Source organism: Nasonia vitripennis (assembly GCF_009193385.2).
Source record: "Nasonia vitripennis strain AsymCx chromosome 4 unlocalized genomic scaffold, Nvit_psr_1.1 chr4_random0007, whole genome shotgun sequence".
In the NCBI taxonomy this organism is placed as follows: domain Eukaryota; kingdom Metazoa; phylum Arthropoda; class Insecta; order Hymenoptera; family Pteromalidae; genus Nasonia; species Nasonia vitripennis.
Genome location: NW_022279643.1, coordinates 3,162,047 through 3,184,044, shown reverse-complemented (window position 1 = coordinate 3,184,044; position 21,998 = coordinate 3,162,047). Strand labels below are relative to the sequence as shown.

The 21,998-nt window shown below is 34.0% G+C and overlaps 2 protein-coding genes and 1 long non-coding RNA gene across 19 annotated transcripts in view; 2 read left to right on the top strand and 1 right to left on the bottom strand.

Moving 5' to 3' along the window:
* Window positions 1-21,998, top strand: part of LOC100114161 (methylmalonate-semialdehyde dehydrogenase [acylating], mitochondrial) — a 242,410-nt gene that overhangs the window by 140,111 nt on the left and 80,301 nt on the right.
* On the bottom strand, window positions 5,212-10,556 carry LOC100679955. The gene is made up of 4 exons (XR_512550.4): window positions 10,095-10,556; window positions 9,824-10,006; window positions 7,533-7,613; window positions 5,212-7,468 (listed from the first exon to the last, which is right to left on the bottom strand). It is a non-coding gene; the product is annotated as an uncharacterized LOC100679955 (long non-coding RNA).
* On the top strand, window positions 10,567-13,481 carry LOC103316780. Of its 4 annotated transcripts, none has more exons than XM_031930016.2 (3): window positions 10,602-10,646; window positions 10,908-11,061; window positions 11,157-13,481. In XM_031930016.2, the coding sequence occupies exon 3, from the start codon at window positions 11,422-11,424 to the stop codon at window positions 12,211-12,213; it is 792 nt and encodes a 263-aa protein (XP_031785876.1). In that variant the 5' UTR covers window positions 10,602-10,646; window positions 10,908-11,061; window positions 11,157-11,421; the 3' UTR covers window positions 12,214-13,481. The 4 variants fall into 4 exon arrangements, with proteins under 4 accessions (XP_016844003.1, XP_032457925.1, XP_031785876.1 ...); XM_031930017.2 differs by lacking the exon at window positions 10,602-10,646 and adding an exon at window positions 10,775-10,848 and having other exon boundaries at window positions 10,926-11,061; XM_016988514.3 differs by lacking the exon at window positions 10,908-11,061 and having other exon boundaries at window positions 10,567-10,646.

The window sequence follows — 21,998 nt, the reverse complement described above, 5'->3', positions numbered from 1 at the left end:
CACAAGCGCGCCAGACGGGCGCATGCCAGCTACCAGCATGTAGTCGAGGTGAGAGAGAGAGGAGGCTTAAAGTCGCCCGAGTAAGCGAGAGTCGATAAGAACTAGTACTTACAGATGTACGTGGCCGGCAGATGTGCGTGGTCTATTCGCGAAACGGAGCGGAGCGAAGACAGACTCAGAATGGCTCGCTAGCGCGAGCACAGATTTACCTATGTACTCTGACACACTGTTGTCAATTCTTGACAGCAGTGTGCGAGCAGGTGGCAACGTTGTACGTTGCTGAATTTAAATCTCTGTCGATGCTTATTCTCTCTCTGTCGATGCTTATTCTCTCTCTGTCGATGCTTATTCTCTCTCTGTCTCTCTTACTCTCTCACATGCTGCGCCTTTAGTAGCTGTAACAACAGAAGTATTATACAGAATGTTGATTCTGTCCCGGAGAGACGTCGTAACGTGCTCAACGTGCGTTAATTGCACTGGCAACCGTTACACCAACCTTGACGAGAAAAATTACGTGATTTATCACACAATCAATTACGTGATAGATTGCTTGAATTCTTACGTAACTACATAGCCTGATTTTTTACGTGAAAAATCATGTCACAAATCTCAAGTCATCCTCTTCCTCTATTATATTAAAATGTGAATTATTATTAACTTTATATATTGATAAAATTTTATTTTGAATACAAACTAATTTCAATACCTTATTTATTATACTAGGATTAGATCAGCGTGCTTAGCGCTTGATAACTTCAATTTTATCTGGTAACAATTTAATAATTTTTTAATCATTTTTTTTAATACTTAGAAAAAATGTATCTCTTCCACTCTTTGAAAATTTACAACATTATAAAATATATTCCAAAGAATTTAAGTATAAGTTTGAAATATACATAATCAATCAAACTAAGTGATAACGCTAAATGTAAAATTTCTTTCTAAAAATATCATTAATTCCATATTAGTACTCCATTCAAATTTATATATTTTATATAACTCCTTAGTACATATTTTATAATAATTGCATGAAGAGTTTCATAAGTTCGTAGAGTTTTGTTATCATTGAATTTAAAATGTTTTTTAAATGTCATTATTTTTATACTGACCCTAGATCTAGATTTTATACTTTATTCTTGACTCCTTGGTATATGTTTTACAATATTTAAGAGATTTGTCAAGTTTTTAGAAAGTAGAAAATTTACTTTATTCTAAAGCATGACGTTGATTCCTTTTTTACTAATCAAAATAAATCTTCCTCATTAAAAATTATGATTAATCTTAACGAATATAATAAAACACATATTAATTAAATAATGATCAAATAGGATTTATTGCTAATTCTGAATACGATGACAAAACTATACTTTAAATTACTTAGGCAAAATGGATCAAGAATGTGAATTTTGTAGTGCTAAACACTTTTTATTAGAATTACCAGTTGATACAAAATATAGCAATTGTTGTCATAAAGTGTGACGTGGCCAATCTAGGGGTGAGATTCGCATCTCAACCCCGTCCCGAAGCCTCGACACTATTATTTTATTAAGTAGATCTCGGAGGGAGTTCCGCGAGGATTCCGCCGTTCGGGTTACAGCGGTGTGTAAGGGTCGGAAAATCACAATAACTTGTTTGATTCTAGTCAAACTCTTTTATTGTTTGCTTCGGCTTATACGCTGCGGCCGTCGGCCTCCCAACCGACTCGTCTTCGCCGCTCGCACACACACACACGCACGCGCGCTCTCGCACTCTCTCGAGGCTCGCTGTCTCCGCACACCTCTCCGTCGACGCTGCTCGCTTGCGCTCGCGTCGCGCACGCTTTCACGCTTACGCACTCTCTCTCTCTCTCTCTCTCTTTCTCTCGCTCTCGCATGATTTGCTCTCACAGCCTGCTCGTCGGCCCGCCGATAAGGCAGACCTCCGCTCCGTTCGCAGCGCCCCTCCGACCTCACGGCTACTCTCTCTTCCCTCGGCCAAACGCGCGCGCGTGATTCCTCGAATCGAGCCGCGCCGCTCTTTGTCCGAACAGCAATCCGGCCGCATTTTCCCGATGCTCGAACTCTCGCGAAATACCTCTCTCGACAATGCCGATCACACACTCTCTCTTTCTCTCTCTGTCGATCTCATCACCGTCTTCGTCGCCTTAGCCTGGACTGGATGCGGGATAGTCGTCTTCCTTCTCTCGTCTCTTTGCTCTCCTTTACACTCCCACACACCCTTACTCTCGCTCGACTTCTCGTCTCGCACACGCGAACGCGCTCTCCCGAACACTCACGATTTCACAACTCGAATTCGCGATGTACAGAAAAGCTCGTAAGACTGTTACACCGATACATGCGTCTCAAGCGACGGTTAAACAAGAATTGTCGCGATGCGCGCTCTCTCCGCTCCGGCCCGGCCAATCAGCGCGCGCGAATCAGACAGTCCCCACGACCGCGCTCAACTTGTGCCCTGACTAGCCTGATATCGGGCAATTTTTCGCGAATTCTCCGGACGCAACCAGAGTTACAAGGATTCCGCGAACACTTTTACACTCGGATTCTTCTTTTCCCCGAACTCGCTGATTCCATGAATCATTTTTGTCGCTCCTCGTCCTCCGGCTTCCTAGACTCCTCAACAAAAACACTCGCACGGAAAAACAGAGAAACACACACGAGTTAGTAACAATTTGCGCACACGACACAGAGCACGCCGAAGGACACGGCGCACGACGAGTCACCTCGTCGCAAAAGGAAAAGTTATAATAAAAGATAAATTTCAATTTTCGATTTGTTTGTTGCAGTTGACTAATTGCAAATCACAAGAAAGTAAACAATTTATGTGATCAATACAAAATTATAATAATGCTTTAGCTTTTGCCAGTTTTGGGGCTAAACTAGATATTGTTCCTGGCCATGGTCCTTAAATTTTTCGCATTCGTGGTCAAACTTATCATAATGCTTATTCATCAAACCCAGTAACAAATGAAAATAGAAAATTTGGACAATTATATATAATAGACAATGAAATAGCTAATGAAATTCGGTTTTCAACTGGTATAAAATGCAACATAAAATTACTAAATGAAAATGGCAATATCTTACGTAAAATAAATTCCTATGCTGAAGCATACAATATGATGCATGAAGTTGAGGAAGAAGAATTAAAACGTGCTCGAAATGCCAATAAATTACCTAGAAAAGTTAAAATGTTTATTATACGGCAAAATTATTTTAATAATAGAACCTTTGAACTTACATCATGTAATGAAGTTGCAGTAGATTTTGTAGGTGAGGAAGGAGAACCTCTATTTGATCGTGATTTTTGTATTGATTCTAAAATTCAAAACCTAAAATATTCCAATTATAAGTAAACATGCTGATTCTATGACATATCCTTTAATTTTTCCTTTTGGACAGGAGGATGGCAACCTAATTATGAAAGTAAAATCAAAAATAAAACCCTAGTTACAACGTTGCAGCTTTAGCACAAGATTTATTATATATTGAAATTCCCAATCAATACGTGTTTGATAAAAAATTAAAAATTTGGACTCCACGAAAACGATTATATAAACCCATATTGAGTCGTATGTATTTTGTTGATTCTAAAAAACGTGAATTATTTTACTTACGTATGTTGTTATTACATGTAAAAGGTGCCACATTATTTGAGAATATACGAACTGTAGAAGGTATCGTACATTCTTCATTTTATAAAGCAGCATTAGCTTTACATTTAATATCAGCGGATAATGAATGGGATAAATGTTTACAGGAAGCTATAAATTATCAATTCCCCAATGCATTAATTCAGTTATATTCTTTTATTTTAATATTACATCACCCTTGCAATGCTAAAGACATTTCTAAAAAATATCAATTAAATATTATTATCCATACGTTGTATACGTAGCTAATAAATTTAATTAATATTTTTCACACTGTACTTGTTGCTAACAACATTTAATTAATATTTTTTAGAAATGTTTTTCATTAGGTCTGAAGAGGCATGTTTAAGGTACATTTTAAGCCGGGTAGAATAAAGAAGACGGTCCGGATATTTCACAAAGCCGTGGCAAGTGACTAAAAACACTTATTTATATAGTAAAATGTCATAAATTTTGGTCAGTGACTTTGTATGGTATATATATGATATTTCTCAGTAGAAATAGTGTATAGTGTAAATATTTAAGTAGATATTTTTTGTTTTTTAATTTACGTAAAAAGACAACATTTTTTTGGACGAATATTTTGTTGTTTTTTTAGCAGGATTTAACCCAGGCTCCCATAAGTATTAATTCGGTAAACACAGAAAAAAATGAAGATATGTTTAATTCAATATCAATAGATTTGTACATTCATTAACACCCAATGGACTTCCTCCTCATAAATTAACATTAAAAGTTGATGCGATTGTAATTTTATTGAGAAATTTAATTTAGATGGTGGTTTCTGCAATGGAACTAGATTAATGATACAAGAATTACGATCTTATGTTGTTAAAGCTGAAATCATTACTGGTACCTCTAAAGGTAAAATTATTTTCCATGATACGTGCACGAAAAAGGCCACTTTCCATGCATGTAAAATGAATGAAAAATCGAGTTTTTCTTAGCAGCGGGAAAAAACTACTCCCTTGGGAGGAAAAAACTTCGGGAGTAGTTTCTTCCTCACTCTGCAGCCTATCCGATGGATGCGTGTGTCTATATAAGTATTTTCAAAATTATCGAAATTTGCAAAATTTTCGAAATTTTTAATATACTATTGTTTTACTTTGAAAAGTCCTTGAATTTTCCATTTCCTTCGTATGCATGATAAGTGGCCTATTCGTGCACTTACACGGAGATAAATGTATCACTAAATATTCCTACAATTTTCATCAAAAATTACTATACTGTATAGTAAAGAGGAGACAAACTCGACTTATATTAAATTTTAGTATACGGTATAGTAAAATTTCAGATTACCAGAATTTACTATGCTACATGGCAATTTTCCCTGCTGAAAAAGATCATGTGATTGATCACATGATAAATCACGTGATTTACTGTGTGATTAAACAGGTGATAAATCACATGATTAATCACGTAATCTATCACGTGATGATACAAAAATAAAATAAAAATGATATTAATTCATTTTATATCATGAGAAATGTTTGAAGTACACAGATTTAATTAAGATTAGACAACATGACTGATTACAGGGTAAATAATTGTACTACAATATGTTTTTTAAAAAAACCATACATTTTGTATGATTTCAAGTATAATGAGTTTTATTACAAAATTTTATTACAAATCTATATACAATGTTAACAAAGACGTCTACAAATAAATTATGTTTATTGTGTAAAACGCTATTAAAATAAGGTTTTTTACATTAGTAATAATAATGATTTGAAAGTGGAATGATGTATGAATTTTTTGAATTTTCAAGAAATACGCAAATTCTGTGAATTTCATGAGATTGGACGATTACAGTTTTATCGCATATTTTCAAAACATTTTTGATTGAACTTGTATTGCTACTATCTTTGACTTTAATCATTTGACAAAGAGTCAGTTCGTTTTTATTCTCAAGGTCGAGTAAATAACCATTTATCTTAATAAATTGCAAACTTTCCAACTGTGCATAGTAATTGCAAGAGCGAGTATTAACTTTTATTGAGCTAGCAAACAAACAACCTTTAAAGAGAATTTTTGAGTACATTTAAGTCTTTTTAGATACATTTAATGTTGAAAATATTGATTTGTCAATGTTCTAGGTTCAACTAGGTTTGAAGTTTTTTTGAACCTGCTGGCCATCAATTATTTGACAATAATTAAGCACTATTGGAGAACATTTAGGATAAACAATTTCTTCGAGAATGTTAACGGATTGTTGGAGATTAATGTTTCTTATTATTTGCATTATGACTCCTTTTGCGGATTTTATTGCATTCAGTAAATGGTGATTTGCCGACTCAAAGGAAAATGCAGCTGGGCCCACAATGGTCCCCACTCACAAACGCTCCCAGGAATATGCAACAGTTGATGTACATTGTATGTCATCGAAGTTAACGAATAATGCTGTTCGACTTGAGAGACAAATTCATGTAGCATGACTTTAACCTTATTTAAATTATCAAAATTAATATCAGTTTCTAAACAAATATTTAACGATTCTACTAGTAAAGACCAATGCTTTAAAAGTGGCTTATGCTTAGTAAGTACAGTTTCTAAAACTGGTAAACTATAATATAATAGCCAATTTTCCCATTCTCGAGTTTTCCAGTTCCCACGATCCTTTAATAGCCTTGTTAAACGGCACACTTGATTTGGTGTTTTCATTTCACAGAGAAAAGAATCCATAATATCAATCTGATTTGGAGTTAATAAATTTACAATATCCTCAGTTAGTTGCTGCGTAACACCAGCCAAAACACAATGCATGTATTCTGGTCTCGTACTATGTCAAAATATTGTAAATTTAGAAGCGGAGATGCCATTTTAACACCTTCAATTCTTCGGGTTCTATTTGGTGGCGGTGGAATAATATAAGGATACCGCATACTACCATCATAATATACTCCTTCATGCTCGCACCAATCACAGCCGAAATGGGCATTAAACTGACTTGTTCCATTCATTGGAGCACGCGCAACTGTATCAACGCAAGTCGTTAAAACAAATAATTTTATTGTTAATGGTTTATCTTTCACAGTACATTCAATACCATCAGTAGTAATACGATTAATGCTTTCAACGAATTTTTCTAGAAAAACACTCATTTCTGTTTTGTTGACTCCGAACCACAGCCCCATTACACACATGTTTTTGAATCTTGTTTGAACTGGTAACATTAATCATTAAATATAACATACGAATGACGATCAGAAGCCGGCAAAGACTTTACAAATTGCCGATAGAGCAAGCCATCATATATATCACGAAGATGATTTTTATCATGCTTTCTTACGTTCATAATATAATCAAAATACTCCTCATTAGTTTCTATTAAATCTCGAATTTTTTCAGAAGATCAATGATTGCAAAATAGCAAGCATTTGATGGGTTTGAAACGTCAACGATTTTATTGCACGATTTGCATGTAACTAACTTTCTCAAATCCGGGAATTTACCAATGTCGGTAGAGCAAAAAGGGCAAACACTATAAAGTACTACATTATCTTTGGAGTTGCATAATTTATCGATAGAGTAACGTGTTTGAGGTAAAACTTCTGATCCACATATACAGTTTATTAGTCGCATCAAGTGCGATAGGTTTTCATGCGATAAATTAATTCTTAAGGCAAATTTAAGTGCCATAAGCAGAAGTTCAGCCTTGCTTTTAGTAACACGTGTCGAAGCAGAACTAAAAAAATTTTCTTCTTGCGCTAAATTTGCTATAGATAAAGATTGATCATTTTTACTATTTATTAGTTGTAACAGATTATTGTTTGATCTATCATGTACATCATCCTCCCATAAAGTTCAGTTTCCATCCTAAAAAAAAGTTTTAAATACTGAATATTTTGAATTATTAATATATTAATGCAGATAAACATACGTTTGAGGAACTGTCAAACGGAAAAAATAAATCGGCTTCCTGTACGTTTGTACAATCATCGAAAGCAATCGGCTGTGGTGACTGAAACAAAAAGGTCAATTGCAAATTATTTATTAATTCCATGTAATAACGTGCAATATGAATTAAAAATTAATATATAATAATAGTATATTGTGTACTAAGAGCGTAAAGTGGGCTTTTTTAGACCGAGTGTGGAGTTTGCAGTACGAGTCAAGGAGAGTTACCCCGAGCCGAAGGCGAGGGCGTTTACAAGCCGCAGACGAGTACTGCAACCACACGAGGTCAAAAAGTCCACTTAGCCCTTGGTGCACACCATATTTTTTGTAACGCGCGGACATATTTTCGAGTGTTTTTGTACGTTTTAAGCGGGGCTAACGTGACTATTTTTTGATACGGTAATCACGATCTTGTTCAAACATTATATAAAAGTCAAATTAATATTTTTTTGTAAATAAATAATTGATTTTAACAGTCGAAACCGAATTTATAATAAAAAAATTTTAATAAAATTAAATAAATTCTTTTTTTTAAATTACAAAAAAACTTTTTTGTAAGACATGCACGATTTTCGGAAGTAAACACACCCGCGGGAAAAATATGATACTTTCGCCCCTTGTTGCATACTTTTTCGGCCTACTGCCGATTTTTCGCTCGCCGTCATATAAAAATGAGTAGTTTACGATCTCTTATTAAGGTAGCTTGGTGTTAATAAAGCGACAGACTGCTCTAAAACTTAGAGATTATCTAAATAAAGTATGCCAGATTTATTTGGAAAAAAGAAATACCATGGTTGACGATGTAATTTTCAAATCAATCGCTACAGAAAAATTGACACTTAGTTGACAGTATTGACATTAACACATAGTCAATATGGGAATAATAGAATGAAAAACGACTAATACGAATAGGTAATACGAATTTTAAAACACATTTTGACTAGCGACATACCAGATGAACCTCCTTAATAAGTATGGTATCTACAAAAATCGTGCTTGTTACAAATTAATTAGTTATAACCGTTAATTGTTATGTACAGAAATTCGTTATTTCAAAAAATAAATGGGTTTAAGTCCTGCTTATGGTTGAAGATTAGAACCAATTAAAATGATTGAAATGAATAAACAAAGCACAATTGCGGATGAACCCTAGCGAAAATGATAAATATGAACAATTGTGATAAATCGTGTGCAAACGTGAAACAATGTAACGTAAATGTGTACAATTGTGAAAAACTAAAAAAAAAGCATTAAGTTTTGGAACAATAAGAAAAATTAATTTAAAGAATATATTACACTTTATTTCACTTTGTTGCACATTTATAAAAACATTTTTCACGATTTTTCACCGCTCCTCACAAATATTTGGCACACTAAAGGATTAATTGAAAATAAAAAAAGTGACCTAAGGTAGGAACGAACCCGGGTCTCCAGTGTGTCAGTAAAACGTCTAACCGCCTGAGCTAATATCTTATACGCTTCTAAGATATATTTCTTTCTTATAAGGAGAACTTCTTTCTTATAAGAAGCACTTTATATACTGTCTGAAAATGGATTAAAAGGCAATATTTTGTTGGAAATAAACAAAACCACATCCTAGAGTAACCACCGGCACATAAAAAACTCATTTTAAAGTAGAGTTGTGTCGTTATGTCGGAAACAAACTCGAAAAAACCAGACTTGTGACAAATATGAAATAATGTACATGATTGCGAGGAAATGTCAAATACTGTGCATAAGTGTTATATGAAAATGCACTTTTTTACTAAAAAAAATAAATGTATAAAAACGTGAAACAATGTAAAAAATGATTACAATTTTCTTATTAGCGATGTTCCTACAATTTCCTTATTAGCAATTGTACAAATATATTTTTTACAGAGTAGTAACCACAACTAAATGACGACTAAAATATGTGGTTCTTTTTAAAAGGGAAATAATAAATACGATTGAACTTTTTTACAATCATCCAAAGCGAACAAATTTTAAATAATTTAAATGGTTAGTTTTTAAGCATAAATATAAATAAAAAACTAAAGAAACAACTAAAAAATGGTTTCTTTACGTCCAACAGTTACAGATGTAAAAAGCTTTTAATACACTTGAAATTATGGAAAAAGGTATATTTTTTGCCTTAGCAAAGCTCTTTGCGTAGCGTTTATTGCCCATCAGATTTAAGGAATAATTATTATTAAAGGTTTTATTTTTTGTTGAACATTTTATGATTGCAAATATCTCAAAAATAGATTGTTATACTTAACCAAACAAACTTACTTGTGGTGGTAGACAACTTGAGAATTCATTAGTTTCATAAGCATGATTTGTTGCCTTTTGGTTATTTATAACAAAATCAACCAAAGAATCAGTTTCTTCTATTTTAACATCTTCTATTTCTTGTGAGTTTTCAATAATTATTTCTTCATTAATTTCCTCCTTATTTGATATAAACGTTACTGCCTGAAAAAATACAAAAAATTTAATTATACTCAAAAAGCACAATAGTAAATTTTTTTTTTAAGTTCTCATATGTTGAAGTGTTACTTACTCTGTGATTTCTTACGCTCTTCCTAATTTTTTTTTAAATATTCTGTTGGCTCAACTTTAGAATCATATAAATATTGTTTTCGTTTGTTAGACATTATGTGAACGCACTGTATTATTCTAACGGTTATAACTTTATAAAAGGATATTTTTGTTAATTTTTACATATCACATATAATCACAAATAAACTATTAAAATGCATAATATTTTGTATCATTATCATACAAGTCTAAATTGTAATATGTAACATAAACAATAGTATCACGTATGTATGTATAGTATTACTAGTATTACTAGATAACGAATATACAATACATAAAGGAGCAAACATAATGGAGTCAAGAGCCATGCTCCATGCTGATTGGGTGTTCCGTACGGAATTTTTTACGTGATTTTACCGTCACATTGCAGAATGAAGGTCGCAGAACGGCAGAAAAAGAACTGTCGTAAGTTACCTTAAACTCTGCGGTATTTTATCTACTTGTGCCTACGTTCAAGTCGTTCATGCACTCCACGTTGCTGTCATTGCTGTTAATAATGTCGTGCCGTGAATAGGTTCTAATACTTATTTATTATTTATGAAAAATGGATACTATTGTTTAATAATGTGAAATTGATTGAACATCATTCATAGACGCTTTTTCATTAATATTTGTAAAGTACAGTTTGTATGTATATATATACACATTTTTATAAAAATATATCATTTGCTTGAAAGTTTAACGTTACCATGCGTTATATACGTACACGCAAAAATGTATGCACATGTTAATTTTCACGATGAACCGAAAAAATTCTACACCAAACATATAACAGAAATCAAATGTTCCCTAGAAGATACAGACCATTTTCAGCCAAAAAGTTTCAAAGATTTTGACACACGAAAAATATACTATGCCAAGTGGACGTGTGAATTAAGATGAACATGAGCATTTCGATTATTATCCGTGCTACATTATTAATCTAGGGGGTAACAATCTATTTTTGAAATCTCGTTTTTTTTTTAAATAAACTCGCTTAGTAATCAATTTTTCTAATTTTTAAATTCATTTTGTGTTTTTATAGAGAGTAGAATGCAACTTAAAGAAATTGAAGAAACCACTAGAAATAAGATACCAAAAATTGTACAGGATTTTGGAGAACTACCCAACTCACAAAAAAAAAAAACGAATGAAAGTTTATCTCTTAAGAAGTGGGAAAAAGAAACAAAAAGACATGTTTGAAAAATCGATCAGAAAGTGTTTTGAGTAGATTGAGCCAAAATGTATCTGAGTTTGAAGATGACTCTGACTGTGGTGATAAAAAGTCATTAAAAAAAAGTGTCACAAACATGGAATTGAAAATTAGATTGGCGCGTCTACGGTCAGATGATATACCACGCAAGGAATCAAATATTTTCGAAGAAAATGAAACAGAGACTAGCCAGAACAGTACGCCCATATCCTCTGCATCATCTACACCAGTTTCTAATAAAAATCTCAACAGAGAGTCACTTGGAAATTTTTCACCTGCATTAAATGGTACATCTCCAGCAGCTAGTCCAAAAGTGAATGAGTCACCTAAAACCGTATTATCACCTTCACTTATCAGTGATCGCAATGCTGATGGAAAACACGTTAAAGATCGAGCTAAAGCTTCTCTACCTGCTGCGAGTGGTACACCTCCAACAACTAGTTCTCCAAAAGTGAATAAGTCACCTAAAACTGTATTATCACCTTCACTTATCAGTGATCGCAGTGCTAGAAAACACGTTAAAAAAGCAGCTAATGCTTCTCTACCTGATGCAAGTGGTACACATCCAGGAACTAGTTCTCCAAAAGTGAATGAGTCACGTAAAACAGCATTATCACCTTCACTTATCATTAATCAAAATGCTGGAAAACGCATTAAAGAACCAGCTAAAGGTTCTTCATCTACGTTATATAGTGCATTAAATAAAAATAAAGCACTAGTTTCACCCGCCAGGTATGATCAAAATTTATCGCCTAACAAACCTGTATCTCCAGGGCAAGAAAATCTCTCAAGTTCTAGTGATAGTGATGCCGATACAAAAGAAAGAAAGAAACGTGAAAGTCATTCTGTTGAAGAATATAGAACCAAAGGTGAGATTACAAAACTATGATGATCTTATTTATCTGGGAGAAGGATTAGCTGTTCCAATAATAGGATGGTATGGAATACAGACGATGGGTCCAAAATCATTTATAGGAGAGCTGATACCAATGTTTTGGAGCTCTGAGGATCTTGCTAAAAGGGTACTTAATGTAGATAAAGTAAGTACAAAACTTAAAGGCTCACCTATCAAAACAATAGAAGGGTCTCTTTTGAGGTTATTAATTAGTGTGTACTGCGATTACTTATCAGACCAATCTGATATACCTGCTGTAAATAAAGTTAATTATTTATATAGTGTTACCGATATTTTGTCAAAAAAAAAAAATTAGAAATTGTAGGCAAAAGTATTTAGAAAATGTAAGAGAACAAGAGCTTAGACAACAAAAAGAGCGTAAAAAGGAAGACGTTAAAAAAGGTTGAAATTTTAAACAGTTTTATTAGTTTTCGTGATATTAAATATTAAAGTATTTATAAAAAATATTGACAATCATTATTTTTAATAAGAAAAAAGTTCCTTTTATTTTGTAACAATGTAACAAAAATTATCACTATATACTCTGTAAGTACATTGTACCTTTTTGTTACGTATTAAAAATTAAATTTATTATGTTAAACTTAAAATATACTACAGCATGTAACAATCTGAGTATCGTTATTTAAACGTATTAAATAATACTATTATATTTTATTACATAAATAATAGAAGTACTTTTCGGAATATAACAAAAAATAGGTTATATAGCTTTTATCTATATTTAATTTCCTTATTCCAGATTATTAAATTAATTTACATTATTATCATTTATTCAACATTAACATTAATATAAAATTTTAACAGCAAAATGACATGTAAATCTATTCATAGTTTTATGATCCTTGTGGTACTTTTATTATTAGTGCAAAAATTTAACAACAGTTTAATGTTAACACTTTATTGATAAATGATCCATACAGTTTCATTTACTGTGCAAATCAAAACCAAAAATTATAAATTAAGTTCATTTTATTTTGTAATGATGTTAAACAGTGTTTAACGATTAGCTTAAATAAGTATTATTTTGTTTTATTTGAAAGCGAGTAGCAACAATTGTTAGTTCTTGTTTATATAATGTATATAAGCGTTGTACAATCATGCAATTTATACATGTATGAAAAAATATCAGAATTTGTTCCGCATTTAACATGATTATGTATTTTTGTTGAGTATGAACGAGCAGATGTTATTATTATTTTATTGTATTTTTGTGAGAAAAATCATTTAAAAAATGTCATCTAATGTCTGTCAATTTTATTTTATCCTTATACACATATTTGAAAAAAAATGATATCTTTATGGCGTACCGTCTTCCCGTATTCTAAGAAGATTCTACAGGTCTCTCTTTAAAAAATGTTGGCCTTTGTTATGAAGCATTTAATACGCAAGTCTGATTATTTGCTGATTGGTTACCTATAGGTATAACGAGATCAGAACTGCACTTTAAATTGATAACCCTCATAATAGTCATAACAATCTTCAAATATTTATGTTTTACTACAAAAATTATTAGCAAAAACTGAACGGTGGTTTTTATAAAAATTAACGGGACGGATACACCTTAATTTGTCAAAAAATGAAAAATACAATTTTTTGTTTATATTTTTCCTAAATTGTTTAAAAATGAATTAAACTATTAAATATATTCAGGTATAATGTAAAAAACATAAAACAATGTTTATATGTGCCATATTATCAGGTATAAACATTTCTTCGATGGCCAAAATTCAGAATTTCCATTTTTCAGCTACCGCAGACTTACTTAAGGGAGTTCTCAACCTACTGCGCTAGTCAAAATCGGTGTACTTTTTATTTTCTGTTTGTTCTTGAAATATACAATGTTAAATAAGCTGTATAGATGAACCAACAACAAATAACAATTATTCAAGAAAATTAAACACACATGCTTGCTCTGATTAACATTAAAAAGTTTCATGTAGATGCTGATTTGATGCATTTTTTGAGGTTAAATGTGCGTTTTCTGCTTTCAATGATTAGTATTTATGAGTTAGAGGTACCCAATCATGTATTTCAAGTACTCTAAATCTTTATTAAATATTTATGTTGTACTACAAGCTTCTATCAACTAAATCTTACCGTTGAATGTTTAACAATGTATCAATGATTACAATGAAATCACGATTTCTCATAAGAGCCCCTGTTAAACCGCAGAAAATAAAATCATTAATATTTCGGCTTGTAGGTACCCTAGCCGTTTGAAAATTTATGACTATAAATAAATCTGAAAGTCAATTGTTTGACAATGTAGGATTATATTTATTGTCTTCAGTTTTTAGTCATGGTCAATTATATGTTGCTTTATCTAGAGTACGCCAAAAAAATAATTTAAAACTAGCGCGCCACGCGCGGCCAAACGGCCGCGTTGTTTTTCCTCCTTGCATCGCTTCGCGATTTGATGTTTTATGGCAAATAATTGGTTTTTAGCTGTAAAAAATCGATTTTGGGCTGTAAACTCGAGTTATAAGCATTTTCATGATTTGATGTCAATAGAAAAGTTGTATTTTAAACATGTCTACAACTTTTACATTTAACATTTTCATTTAAAACGTAAATCCGTAATGTTTTATGGCAAATAATTGGTTTTTAGCTGTAAAAAATCGATTTTGGGCTGTAAACTCGAGTTATAAGCATTTTCATGATTTGATGTTAATAGAAAAAAGTTGTATTTTACAAAGTTCTACAACTTTTCCATTTAACTTTTTTTTGTAGAATGCTTGGATTTAAAGTTACAGCCCAAAAACCGTTTTTAGCGATTTTTGAAGGTAGCCGCATTTTGTATATATGTTAAGAATCAGGCCTAAAATAGGACCGTCAGCATACTATTATGAGACGAGTTCCCAAAAAATTTTGAGCCCGATTGACTAAAGTCTCAGAGATAATTGCATCACAGGAAAATTTTTATTAAAAATTGTGCCCGCATTTCAAAACGACGTAGAGGATCGCGATAAATAAAATAGTTTTTTAGCTTTTGCAAAAGGTGACCTCCTAAAATTTCAGCCCGATCGGTCGAAAATTGCGTAAGATATCGTATCTCACACATTTTTCGCACACGAAACTATAAGGCACTTCCGTGTCGCGGTCGTGCCTAAATATTATAGGCATAAGATTTAGTAATAACAAAAAATCAAGATGATAAAATTAATTATTGAAATAAATGTTTCACTGATAATCTAAAAATTTATATTAAAAAATTTTTAACTAATTTTATATTACGTATCTTCTAGTATTCTCGATAATTAATATTTTATTTATTTATATACGTTAATACTGAACATTAATTTAATTTTTCTATACATTATACAATTATTAATATGGTTATGTATAAGTATGTTGTTTAATTTTTGTATTCTTTGATTGTGTATTTTTGTGTGCAGATTGTAACGGGGTATGAATTTGTGCGAGAAAGACGATAACAATCAACGAAATCGCAATCCCTCGTTGCGGCGCTGAACTCCTCGACGCCCGCGATCTACTCACGTTGCATGCAGCTATCGAAGCTGCTTTATCTCGTAGTGGTCAACGCACCGCCTGCTGCGTGCTCGGCTGCTCAACTGCGTTGATCGTGTCTCGGTAACGCTCGCGGAGGCGGCGGTATTCGCGGAAAGGAGTCGTGATCGAAATCTAGTGGGAAAGGTCGAGAAATCACTAATACTTTCGTAAAATAAAAAGACTACGGTTATATTCCAATAAACGCGAAAGAAACGTGAAAAAAAACGTTAAAAAAACGTGAATTTACAAAGTCAAAATAAATACGCGAGTCGTCAACAAATTGCGACTCGCCGCGACACTAAAATATTCGCTGTCGTTCGCGTCTAACGCCGAGAAGGTCGCGCGCGCGGTTTCAACCTCCCGTAGGTGCACACAAACATACATACGATCTCAGCCACTGCGCGCTCACAAACCTCCGTTCTCTCGTGCACGACGTTCCTGACCCTGGACGACGATCTCTCTGCTCGTTCGCTGCACCGTGTAGCTTTGCAGGAAAATCCGGATCGACCAGGTTCCGCGGCACATACATTCACACACACTTCTCAATGCTGCTGGGCACAGCACACCGGTATATCGTGTAGACGAACCAAGTCGCGATGTTTATATTTCGGGAGGCAAGAACTATCTGAGCGCGCACCTGTAGGATTCGTCTCTCTTTCTCTCTCTCTCTCTCACACACTCTCTCTCTCTCTCTCTCTCTGTCTCTCTATCTCTCTCTCTGTCTCTCTCTTTCTCTCTCTCTCTGTCTCTCTCTCTCTCTCTCTCTCTCTCTCTCTCTCTCTCTCTCTCTCTCTCTCTCTCTCTCTCATTGTTCCAGTGGATCCTTCGGGTTAGTGTTGTACCTTATTAAATACTCATTGTTCCAACGGACCCTTCGGGTTAGTGTGGTACCTTTATTTAATACTCATTGTTGTAGATGACACTTATATCGTCGGATACGCACAACATGTGCTCGGGCTCTCTATATGGCCATTTTACGCTCTGGACGGTCGAGCTGCTTTTCTTACTCTATACTCACGCTTTTACACTATACCTATTGTTACCGCTACCGCGTGCTAGTCTATCCTGCTTGCTATAGTCATGCACGTATGCCTGTTCGTATATTCTCTATAGTGTGTACGGATAGTAGAATAAAAATTACTCATATCTCAACAATAATAAAGTGTAATAAAATATGAGTGTCACGTGTGGATACACGTCACGGGTGTCTAATTACTATAAGAGAGCGAGTAAAAGAGTGCAATGCGGTGGCGGCCGTGGCGCGACGACAGAACGTCTGCATTGCAAACCAGAGGATCTCGGTTCAAGCCCGGGGTCCGTCACTTTTCGTTGCACTCTTCACTCGTAACAAAGAAAATGTAACAAATCGTACCATTTTGTACGTTTTTGTTGGATTTCGGACCTTTTTTACTTTTTATCACAGTTTGCTATATTTTATTACATTTTGTTACGTTTTATTACAATTTATTACAAATCCATTGATCCAGAATTTCATGGGGGTCTCTTCTTTGAAACGACAAATGTAACAATACAAAATTATAACAAAATGTAAAAAATTGTCTGTAAGCGTAATATTATATAAGAAAATGGCGACTTTTTTATTTTTTTACTTCTGCTTACATCCTTTTACTTTTTCTTACAATTGATAATGCATTGTTACATTTTATTATAAAATTAATAATTAAAAAAATATATTGACTATATTATTACATTTTTTAACGTTTTATTACAATTTATTACATTTTTTTCCACTAGGGTAAAAAAACGTTTAATAGTTTTTTAGAATTTTCTATTATATCTGTAAAATTTTTAATATATAAGGTAAGTTATTGTATTTAAAATAAGTTTAAACTATTATTTATAAGATATTAATTTTAAAGAAGATAATAACAATAAAAATCAAACTTTAAGTAAGGAAGAAGACGAATACAAATATGATGAAATCAATCAATATCTTAATACAAGATATTTGAGCGTCCTGAAGCTATGCACAGATTATTAGAAGATTGTTTACTCGAAATTTCACACGTTATAAAAAGATTAGCTATTCACGATAAAGATCAACAATATGTATATTTCGAAAAAGGAAAGGAAGAAAAAATTAAAAATAAAATAATAAAAGTGACATTAACCGCACTTTTTAAATTAAATTAAACTGATCTTAATGCAAGAAATCATTTGTATTCTGATATACCAATACATTACACATTTGACGAAAAAACATGGAACAAAAGAAAAAATGTAATAACCCCCCCCCCCCCAATATTAAGCAGAATGTATTTAGTAAATCCAAAAATCCGAGAACGATACTTTATCAGATTATTATTTTTACATGTCTATAGCAAAACAGCTTGTCAATGAAGATGAAGAGTGGGATAAATTTTTACAAGAAGCAATACAAATACAGATTCCAACAGTACTATGTGAATTGTAATTTTTATCATCCTAAATATGAAAAATGTGCAAGTAAAAATATAGCACTAAATGCAATTGAAAAAAAATGCAAGCAAACGGTTTAACGATAAGTAATTTTAATTCACCTAATGTTATAATGAACATTAAAGAATTTGATAATGCAACATTTTTGTATAAAGAAACTAATATGCTAAATGAATTACAAAAGAAAATTGCATCCCTTACCATTCATCAAAAAAATATATATAATGCAGTTTTAGAAAGTTTAGATTATAAACAGGACAATAAATAAATTACAAGATCAGTCATATGATAAAGTTGGCGTCTATCTGCCATCGCCAGTTTTTAGTCATGGTCAGTTATATGTAGCTCTATCTATAAAGTAAAAGATAGACAACATTTAAAATTGCTATTAATAAATAATGCCAAAATGAAACAATCGAATAATAAATATACAAAAATTTTCATTATAAATATTGTACATGAAAGTATTATAAACTGTACAATATTATAAAAGCAGCACTTTTTTTCAATGCAGCGCTGGAATTATGTGAATCGGCTGCAGCATTTTTTTAATGCAACGCTGGAATTATGTGAATCGGCTGCAGCATTTTTTTGATGCAGCGCTGGAAATATGAGAATCGGCTACAGTATTTTTTAAATGCAGCGCTGGAATTATTATAATTGACTGCAGCATTTAACTAATGCAGCACCAGAATATGACTCTCGTAAAATTAACCATACCATCACGTCTCCGTCGTGAGAGTCGGGCAGCACATTATGTTGGCTAACGCTGGGAGGAGCATTACATACATTACATGTTTACCTTGCTTACTTTTAGATGATACGCTACAGCAGCACAATTCACGATTGATTAAGCTGGACAACAATCAAGTAAATATTTATTTATTTAATTTTTAAATTATTTTGTAAGGACCACATTGTCCCTCATAGAAAATTGAGCAGCAAAACTGGTGAGTAGACTAGTGACTGGCCAGTGCTACTGGCCAGTACGAAGTACATGTCACTGGCTAAGAACTGCCAAGTATAATTTATACAAATCTACTGTACGAATAAACAGGTATAATAAGAACAATCAAAACATATTTAATAACGATAATTATTTTTAATTGAAAATCTACCGTTTACTTAAATAATTGTGATAATTTTTCAAATGTACGAGTTAAAGAGGCAAAAAGTAACAACCCAACCTAGTATGCTACGTAGTGTATACTACAGGTGGTACAGGCTGTCTGCTTATATCTTACTTATATTCATATAGCAGCACAATCAGTACTTAACCATACACACATACATATAAGAGTATATACTACATATAATATAGAGGTTGTATATGTTGTCTGCTATGCTATACAGCAGAATAACAGATAACACCACACATAGTTGTCACATTCTCAGTCAATGTTAAAAATAAGATGGCATATACTGACTCAATCATTGTTGATTACGTGTAAATTATAAAAAAGTGTCATTTATGTGCCTAAAGTCATCAATGATGAGGTCTGCAAAGTGAATTGCACAGATATTTTTATCCCATCAGTATGCGAGCCAGTTACTGTGAATGTCCAAATCTGTCATTATCATGCTAAATCCATTATATTAAAGTTGAATGTCTGTTCTTTTGTGTGAAGACTTGTTAAATTATTTAAAAACTGACTTCCATATCAGTTCCATTCCACATAACTCAAACTATACTCTAACAAAATTTCATCCAATTCCGTTCACTCAATCGTGAAATATTAGGTTTTAATACAAACATTTTTTTTTACACCGTGCGGCGGTCTTCTATGAGGGAAGAGAATCAGCTGCAGCGGCAGCACAGGGCATTGCGGATTACGACACGCGGTCAAGAAGACGAGTGCAAAAAGGTGCGGAGGTTGGAGACGTCGTCGAAGAGCTAGTCGGCGAAGAAGAGTTCCTGCATTACCGGCGATCCTGAGGTGGATTGGTAGAGTCAAAATCAGGACGATAATCCGACTCTAGTGGGGGGTTGTAGCGAGGAACAATTTTCCTTGCCATGCCGGTAATCGAGCTGTTACAATGCCGCTACCCTAAGCGGGTCTTGGGCCTTGTCGTCCAGATCGGACGGGTAGGTGCCTATCACCACTACACAGCGCGTCCTTAGGTTGCGGATAGAAGAACAGCCCCTGAGAAAGAGGTTAGCTGCGAATAAATTGAATAAGCAGCCGCGGACAGCCGATAGGAACAGGCGTGGGTGTGATGAGCCCACACTGTCGAACGCATTCATCTAGAAACACTACGCAAGCACCACAACAACAGAAACACTATACATTATCTCTTATCTCTCAATCTATCTCTTTCATCACACATTACAAAAATGGGCAAAAATCCTGCTGCCGAGGAGGATGCGGGAGCGATGACAACTGCCCCGAAAGGGGATGTGTAGAATGATTCGTCACCTGGTCTTACGCGGTAACGATGCCAGCGAAGGCGCGCTGCCTTGCAGGGGGGCGTTAGGATGCGAGAATGAAACCGTAGTGTGTCTGACGACGAATTGACACTGTCCTCGTCAAAGTCGGAAAGCTCTCATACTTAGTTCTAGAAAGGTATGGGGGCTATCACCTCTAGAACGGTGGACTCACCTGCGATCGGAACAGGATCCGAAGCGCGCGGGTTTAACTTACTACCATGGCTCAAAAAAATCAAATCCGAATCAAAAGGGACTTAAGGGTCGGAACTTGGAATGTTCGCAGTCTATACAGAGCAGGTGCGTTTAAAGAACTCGTAAAGGAAGCTGATAGGTACAATCTAGATTTGGTAGCAATACAGGAATCGCGGTGGCCAGATGGCGGAGTACTAGCATCGGGTAACTTCACGTACCTGTATGGGGCCGGGAGTGGGGGATCTCTAGGCACCGGATTTCTCGTAAGCAAAAGCATCATACATTCGGTTAAAAGTTTCAAATCCGTCAATGATAGGCTCTCGTACATCATTATCGAAGGTGAATGGTATAGATATGTATTTATTAATGTACACTGTCCTACGGAGGACAAAGAAGAAGAAGCTAAGGATCTCTATTACGAAACTTTAGAGCAGGTAATCGACCAGTTCGCGTCTTACAACACAAGAATAGTATTAGGCGATTTCAATGCTAAAATAGGTAGGGAGGAAATGTTTAGGCCTACTATAGGTAAGGAAAGCCTGCACGAAGGCAGCAATGATAACGGTATTAGGGTCATAAATTTTGCGGCGGCAAAAGATCTTATAATCAAAACTACATGTTTTAAGCACAAGAACATACACCAGGCAACGTGGACATCGCCGGACGGGGCCACACAGAACCAAATTGATCATTTCCTCATTGAAAAAAGACGTCATACTAATGTTCTTGAAGTAAGGGCTTACAAAGGGGCAGATAGCGACTCGGACCACTTCCTAGTAGTAGCCAAATTAAGAGCTAGACTAGTAGCGAATCAAAATAGTAAGCGAGCAAACAACGTAGAAAGCTTCGATATTGAGAAACTACGAGATAGAACAGAGCGAATTAGGTACCAGAAAGAAATTAATAACAGGTTTCAGGCACTTGAAGAAGCAAACACATCGCCGGAGGGGAATGACGAACCGAATAGCTTATGGGGGAACATCGAAAAAACGGTAAAAGAGGCCGAGAACAAAATACTGGGTAAAAAGAAAAAGCCAAAGAGCAAACCATGGTTTGACGAAGAGTGCGAACTCTGGTTTGAAAGGCGCAAAAAGGCTAAATTAGATAGCTTACAAAATAGAAGCGATAGGACCGTAGAAGAGTATTCTAACGTAAGGAAACAGACGAGCGCGATCTACAGAAATAAGAA

Bases quoted from the DNA above. Each gene is read 5' to 3' on its own strand.
- LOC103316780 (XM_016988514.3), top strand. From the start codon at position 11,422: ATGGAATTGAAAATTAGATTGGCGCGTCTACGGTCAGATGATATACCA.